Genomic DNA, 8,344 nt, shown 5'->3' on the forward strand with positions numbered 1-8,344 from the left:
AACGAGCTTAAAGCCCCTGATGGCTCTGGGCGCTGACTCTCACCAGTGGCTATGGATGAAGTCACAGGCGATTTTCAGCCAGCGCCGCTGATTCTTCTTCTATATCCCCACAACATCTTACAGAAACTTGTGTTCAAGTTTGTCATTTACTTGAGCTCTAGTGGCCTAGTGGCAAAGAGTTGCATTACCAACCCAAAGGCAGGCAGTTCAAATCTACCAGCTTGTCTGCAGGAAAAAGATGGGCAATCTCCTCCTGTGCAATTTACCGCCTCAGACAATCTGATAGAGTCAGCTATGAGTTTGTTCCAACTCAACAGCACATAAAGACACAGACAACACCAGTTACTTAGGGAAGTTCTGGTGAAAGCTGTAGTCTGTGTGGAGTTGCACTACTAACCCAAAGGCCTCAACTCTGGTTTTTCAAATTCACCAGCTGTTCCACAGCTCAAAGATGGGCAATCTCCTCCCGTGCCACTGACAGCCTCAGAAATCCAATGAAGGGTCAGCTATGAGCTGGTTCCAACATTACAGCAATGATTATGTGAGTGATCATTTACTTGCATGTCCATTATACTTTAAGGGAAAGAACCATGTTTTACTGGCTTTGAAAGGTACTGCCGGGGACAGTAGATAATCTAGAAACATTTTTAATGAAAAAATACCTACTATTCATTGACTATCTACTATTTATCATGCATTTTACTATCTTCTTTATATGTTCTCATTTCTGCCACACACATCTTACAAAAGAGGAAATGGAGCTTCAGAGAAGTTAAATAGCTAGCTGAATGCCACAGGAAAGGGAAGAGCCTGAAGGAGAGCCCACATCTATTTGATAAGAATGTCCTTGTTCTTTTCCCAAAACTTCACTGAAAAATCTGTAAATGCCTCTACCTTAAATACCAAAAGTTCCTAATTTGGAGCAAATCCATCTTTTCAGTTTCGTCTTAACACAGTTTCTCTAAAGACACCTGCTTTTTGGTTATGCTCAGTCAGAAGGTATTTCCAAAGCACCTCTAGTAAAAGTTATTATTTACTGAAGGCCTCTTATGTGCTTCTGTTCTAACCAAGTAGCCCTGCAAGGAACAGTAATGAAACGCTCAGCTCTTAATCCAAAGGCCAATGATTTGAACTCAGTTGCTCCTCAGAAGAAAGATGTGGCCGTTGCTTCTGCAGAGATTTCTAGATTTAGAAGCTCTATCAGTCAGTTAAATGTCCTACAAGATCACCATGAATCAGAATTCAACTCTATGACAGTGGAGTAGGTTCTTGTCTAAATTTTTTGTAAATATTGAACTACTCAACCCTCACAAGAACCTGATAAAGTGGACACGACTACCATTTTAGAAATGATGAAACATTTTTAAAGACAACAACCTTGTTCAACAGTCAAGGTCACAGTTAGCAAGTTACAGTGCTTAGATTCATGTATCTCAAAGTTCACGCTCTCATTGAACTTTTCTGGAATGCTAATTCTACCCCATTAGTTCCTCTGCCTAAAGAAAATATCCTTCAGGATTCTGCTGAAATTCTACCTGATTCAACACCAACCTCCTCGCTCAGGTACTTCCTTTTCTGTTTCCTCATAGTTTTGTTTTGATTTTTTGTTTCTTTCTAAAACACTAAAACTTATCATACTGCTGCCTACTGGTCTTAACCACAACATGAGAGCTTGAAGAGTATAAGCAACAATGGTCCTTTTAAGTATTTAGTAGCCACATTAAGTAAAAAAGACACAAGTAAAAATAATTTTATTTTGCCCATTAGATCTAAAATAATATGAACACATAATCAACTACAAAAATATAGTCCTCTTTTGTTCTTTGCTGTGTATTTCACATTGAATACATCTGAATTCAAACTAGCCACACTTGAAGAGCTCTGAGCCACTAACAGCCAATGGCTACCTAATTCAATTATACACAGGACGAAACCAAGGCTCTCAGGCAGGGCTTCTATTCTTTTCATGTTCTCTTGACTCATTCAAAACTCCTTGCCTTGGAGTTGGAACCTACTCATAGTTGAACCTTCGCTGGTTTCTAAGACTATAAATCACATAGGAGAAGACTTACGTCTTTCTCCTGAGGAGCCAGATTTGAACCACCAGAGAAGTGCAGACTTTTGGTTAGCAGCTCAATGGCCTACAGATCACCAAAGCTCCCTCTTCTCTTGACTCAAAAATTGTCAGTTAAGCCAGAACCGATTCCTAGCTCACCCTCCGTTGAGTGGGTTTTCAGAGGATATTAATTACCCAGGAGGAGAATGCCCATCTTTTCCCCACTAAGCAGTGCGTGGATTTGAACTGCCTACCTTTAGGTTTTGGAAGGAGAAGTGGCATCCACTTCCATAATAGCTTGCCTCCAGAAACCCTATGAACCTGGAGAGAGGATGAAAGACACCCAAGTGTTGAGGACTCTCCTTCATAGGGTCGCTATGAGTCACCTGCGCCTTGACGGCACTTAACAGCACAACAACAACCTTTAGGTTGTCAGAGCAACTCTCACTAGGCCATCCTTCTCTTGACTTGTTGTTATTACATCTCCTCCTTCTTTCTCCCATGGAGCAGGTGGGTGGATTTAACTGCTTGCTTTTGAGCTGGCAGTGCAACTCCTTACTACGAGGCCTCCAGACAAGAAAGAAAAATTTTTTAAAAAGTAAATCCACAGGGAGCTCTGGTGGCCTAGTGGCAAGAAGCTGCACTGCAACCTCAGAGGTGCATGGTTTGAATCCACCAGAGGCTCTGCTGGAGAAGGAGGGACAATCTCCTTCTGTATCTATCAGTCAGATCCCATTTGACCACACACACACAAAATAAATACAATCCTCACAGCAACCCCTTCTTCAATTTTCCAAGACTGTAAATTTTCAAATAGAGCAAACTGCCTCCTCTTTCTCCTGGAGCTGCTGGTGTGTTCCAAGTGCTGACTGTTTAACAGCCCAATACATAACTCACTACACCATGAGAGCTCTTCAGCTAACACATTCATGTCTGTCAAACTAATAGAGTTGGTTTTTTTTTTTAAGAAAAGGATTTACTTCACTTATAGAAAGAATATAAACTCAAAGTAATGCAAGAGTGGATATTTCATACTCCTAAAAAGCCAAGATACCTGATATCATAATTCAGTCAGCATATTTCAACTATCAAATGAGAAACAAGCAAAGTATTATAACAGAATATGCAAAGAGCTGGAGCTGGAGACTAAACAGGGAAGAATCCGCTTGGCATTTCTCAAGTTGAAAGAACAGAAATACAAATTCAAGCCTCAAGTAGCAGTACTGAGAGACACTACAGGAGAAATCTTGAGCGATCCAAGAAGTATCAAAAAAAGATAGAGGGACTATACAGAATCACTGTACCTAAAAGTATTGATATGGATATATTTCAGGTAGTGGTTTATGATAAAGAACCAACAGTATGAAAGAAATTCAACAAGCTGCACTGAAGGCACTGGCAAAAAACAGGGCTCTAGGAGCTGATGGAATTACAATCAACATGTTCCAACAAACAGATGCAGTCTTGGACCTGCTCATGAGTCTACGCCAGGAAATTTCAAAGACAGCAACCTGGCCACTGACTGGAAGAGATCCATATTTGTTCCCACATCTAAGAAACGTGACCAGTAAAGTTTGAAAATTTTCAACAATATCATTGCTATCACATGCAAGCAAAATATCACTGAAGGTCATTCAAAGATAGTAGAATAGTTTATTGACAGAGAAGTTCAGGCTGAGTTTAGAAAAGCCATGGTACTGGGGATATTAATGTTGATGTCAGATGGATCCTGGCTGAAAAGCTGAGAATAACAGAAAAATGTCTGTGCTTCATTGACTATGCAAAGGCAATTGTGCACATCACAACAAATTGTAGTTAACCTTGAGTAGAATTGAATTCCAAGACACTTAATTATAATTATGCCTTTACGGAAGCATACCTAGGACTTAGACCAAGAAGCTGTGGTCTGACCAGCTCTACGTAGTTAAAATCAGAAAAGGTGTGCATCAGAAATAAATCCTTTCTCCATACTTAATCTAAATGTAGAGCAAATAATTTGAGAAGCAGACTTTATGAAGAAGTGGATTTTATGGCATCAAGATTTGAGGAAGATTCATTAACAATCTGTATTATGCAGATGACACAACCTTGCTTGCTGAAAGCAAAGACTTGAGATGTTTGCTGCAAATCAAAGACTACAGCTTTCAATATGGATTACATCTCAACATAAAGAAAACAATGATTTCCACCACTTGGCCAATAGGCAACACCACGACAGATGGAGCTCTGGCAGCCTAGTGGAAAGATGATGCACTGCAATCCTGAAAGTACAGGGTTCAAGTTGTTCTATGTGAGAAAGATGAGCAATCTCCTATCTTGGGATTAACTGCCTCTGAAAAACCCCCTGAGAGGGTCTGCTATGGGTCTGTTCTGACTTGATGGTACACACTACCACCACTGAAACAACAGGCAACATCATGACAGATGGAGAAAAGACTGAAATTGGCAACCATATCTTGCTTGGATCCAAAATCATCCTTGGTACCAACAATCAGATCAAGGAGACATATAACATTAGGAAACTCTGCTGTCAGGAACATCTCCAAAGTCCTCAAGAACAATGGTGTCAGTTTAAAGACTAAGGTGTGCCTGATTCAGGGCATGGTCTTTTCCATTACTTGCTATGCATCTAAGCACTGGACAACGAATACAGATGGCAGAAAAATTGATGCCTTTGAGTTGTGGTGTTGTAGAGAAGTACTACATATCCCATGGACTGCCGAAAGAACAAACAGATGTATCTTAGAGAAGGTGCAACCTGAGTGTTCTTTGAAGGCATGGGTGGCAAAGCTTCATCTCACATACTTTGGGTATGTTGTTAGGAAAGACTATTCCTTGGAGAGGGGCATCATGCTTTGGAAAGGTGGAAGGTCAACAAAGGAGAGGAAGACTCTTACTTAGCAAGATGGATTGATAAAGAGACTATGGCAATGGGCTCAAATGTGCCAGGAATAAGGATGGTTCATGATAGGGTAGGGTTGAGATCTGCTGTTCATAGGATCTCTTGCATTGTACTTTACTTGAAGGCACCTAACAACAACAATGACAAGAAACAAACCACTGTATTTGTCCTTTTAAGGGAGGAGGCTAGGTTGTGCAGTGAGCAATCATCTATGTGGGGATGTAATAAATATTTTTTTAAGTAATACCAACAACTAACCCTCAGTGACTGTGAGCCAGACTCTAGCTATTATATAATACAATGTTTAGGTTCCTGTGGGTTAAGGGGTGTTAATCTCTATTTTTATGGGAAGTGAGATTTAGAGCATGTAAGTGACATGCCTCTAACCAATCAAGTGACAGAAATGTAAATCTATCCAACCAGACTCTAGAGCTCTTTCAAATTGCTACTCTATTCTTTCTCCTAATATATGAAACACAAAGACCTAAGACCTACCTTAGGCACTTAAGTGGCTATATGATGAATAAATGGCATGGTTTAGCTGAACCAATATTTACTGTCAGCCTTGGTTTCTGCTCTTAAGGAGTTAGCTCAAGGCAATCGCTCTGTAACTAAGGACATTCCTTATGAAGGATGTTAGTAGGGGATGATGATGATATTATTTTCCTGTACAATTAACAAGTTCACAAGTAATGCCATAGTGTCATGGAACAAAACTCTAGGATTTTACTGCTATCAAAGTTTTGCAAAAATTATTCCATTAAAAGAAAAAGTGAGGATGCCTCCCCCCTCCCCCCATATGTTCTTTCTGACAGCGCAAGGCAAGTGCCATTGGACTTGCTCTCTTTTTCTACTCATTGTCAAGTCAGTTCCAACTCACAGCTGACCCCTAATGATTTTCAAGGCAGGAGAGGAAACTGTCCCATCTTTCCCCGCTGGTGCATTCGAACTGCCAAAGCAGCACAGCTTTGGATTAGGAACGCAACTCTCTACACAATATGCCAATGTTCCCCATGTTATCACAGAATACAGTGAAAAGAAAACACAAGAAGAAAATCCCAACAGCACTCCTGATCCCATGCACCAACCTGGACCTTAACGCGCTCCCCATTCGTGTTCTGCACTTGGAGAGTGTCCCGCACGCTCAGTTTGGCCGCAGGTTTGTGTCTGAGGCTAGGAACGGAAGAACAGGAGCGCAGGGCTCGGAGCAGGCACCGCGCCCCGAACATTGTGCGGCTGTCCAATCACTCAGCGGGGCTGCGGTGGGTCCCTGAAAGTTCAGAGCGTGTTTGAAGGTCCCCTACCTACTCCTACCCTCTCTGCAGCTCCCCCTCTTCCAGGTCTCAGCTTTCTCTTCCCCTACAATTTCTTCTTCTTTTCTAGCGTCCCAACAGAGTAGAATGCAAAACAAACCAGCAAGCACCAAGCGCAGCTAGGGTGGCCCACAGCCCCCCCGCTACTTCCAAACCTGAGCTGAAAGCCTGGGCAAAGCATGCACTCCCGCCGCCCTTACGCTACACGACAAAGCAGCTTACGTCATCACGCTACAGAGCGGCTTAAGAGGGAGCATGCGTACTTGGGACCTCAGGGCCAAGAAGGGGCAGGGCAAGAGGAGGGGTGGCGCTTATGTCTTACTGTCGGGAGTTTCTTGCTGAAGAAACTCTTGGAATCTGATTAGAAGGGGATTGTGGGCCACAAGAAGATAAAGGTAGAACATCCAATTGCAAAACAAGATATGAACAAACACTTCACCAAAGACATTCAGATGGCGAACAAACACATGAAGAAATGTTCAAAATCCCTCGCTCTAAGACAGATGCAAGTCAAAACAACTATGAGATATCATCTCACCTCAGAAAGAATAGCAAAATTTAACAGAACAGCAAGAACAGAACAGAAATGCTAGCGAGGTTATGGAGAAACTGGAACCCTTGTTCACTGTTGGTGGGAGTGTTAAATGGTGCAACCACTATAGAAGGCATTATGACACTTTCTCAAAAAGTTGGAAATAGAAATACCATTTGACCCAGCAATTCCACTACTGGGAAAATACCCTAAAGAAACCAGAACTGTCACCCAAGCATATGCACATCTATGTTATTGCTGCTTTGTTGACAATAACAAAGAGCTGGAAATAATAAAAGTGCCCATCAAAAAATGAATGGATAGAGAAGCTTTGGTATATTCACACAATGAAATATTATGCAGCACTGAAAAACAAAGAACTCATGAAATATTACACAAAATGGGTGACACTGGAGGACATTATGCTGAGTGAAATATCTCAGTCACAAAAAGACAAATACTGCATAATGCCACTGTTATAAAATAGGACTGACATGGGTGTTGGGGGAGAACTAAGAAAAGGTGATGAAAAATGTACACTGCATTGAAACAGATAAGGGAGAGAACTTATAAAAGAAATTTATGATTAGGTATTATAAGTGGACCAGGGAGGTGTCTGTATAACAATGCAAGATATGTTTTCCAAAGAAAAAAGTGAACTGGAGGTGGGGGAGCAGGAAGGAAAATGTGCATCAAAGAATGAATGGAAATCCAAGTGCACTATAAACTTTCCTTAAAATCTTAATTAAAAAAAAAAAGAATGGGATTGTTAGAGTTTTCACCTTTAACAAGTTCCCAGGTGAGACCGAGGAACAAATGAGAAGCAAACAATGACCAGTGCAGAAGAAAGGTGGTCAGGAGGAGGCCCAGATGCCAGGAGGATGATTACTCTGTATCAACCATTCTTGACTTCTGAATAGAGAGATATTAAAGACACAGCCCCTTCTCAAGACACCTTGAGCATCTAAAAAACAGTTGCAACAAAGGGTATTCCATTCCCTGACAGAGTCTAATGATTAGGTTAAGGTAAGAATATTGGGTAAGAATAATCTGTTGATGAATACTATTGAGTATACAATGGACTGCAAAAGAAGGAACAGATCTATCTCGGAAGAAATAGAGCCATAATGCTTTTTGGAGATGAGTGAGCTTATGAGACTTCATGTTAGAAGGAAGGGCCAGTTCTTGGAGAAACACATAATGCTCAGTAAGGAAAGGGATCAGTGAAAAAAAAGAAGACCCTCAACAAGATGGACTGATACTGTTGTTGCAACAATGAAGTCAAGCATAGCATCGATTATGAAGATTGGGCAGTGTCGTTTTCTGCTGAAGATAGGGTCTCTGTGAGTTGGAAACAATTTGACGCCACACAACAGTAACAACAACTGTGCCTAATTGTAGTATCATTTTCTAATATAGAGACTTTAGAAAAATATAACATAGATCTTTGATTAAGTAGGAAGAGTATCATCCTTTTCTTTTTTTCTATAATTATATTTTATTAATTTTCATAAACATTTACAGAGATTTTGGGCTTCCAC

The 8,344-nt window shown here is 40.9% G+C and overlaps 1 protein-coding gene across 1 annotated transcript in view; it reads right to left on the minus strand.

The window, feature by feature from the left end:
* The window catches only part of NARS2 (asparaginyl-tRNA synthetase 2, mitochondrial (putative)), a 182,351-nt gene extending 176,164 nt beyond the window's left edge, over nucleotides 1-6,187 (minus strand). Inside the window, exon 1 of the mRNA XM_006882893.1 lies at nucleotides 6,047-6,187. Coding sequence (XP_006882955.1) covers nucleotides 6,047-6,187 — 141 coding nt within the window. The remainder of the gene's footprint in view (nucleotides 1-6,046) is intronic.
* Nucleotides 6,188-8,344: the final 2,157 nt, after the last annotated feature.

This window comes from Elephantulus edwardii, unplaced genomic scaffold, assembly GCF_000299155.1.
Source record: "Elephantulus edwardii isolate Elephantulus edwardi_28Jun2011 unplaced genomic scaffold, EleEdw1.0 scaffold00025, whole genome shotgun sequence".
In the NCBI taxonomy this organism is placed as follows: domain Eukaryota; kingdom Metazoa; phylum Chordata; class Mammalia; order Macroscelidea; family Macroscelididae; genus Elephantulus; species Elephantulus edwardii.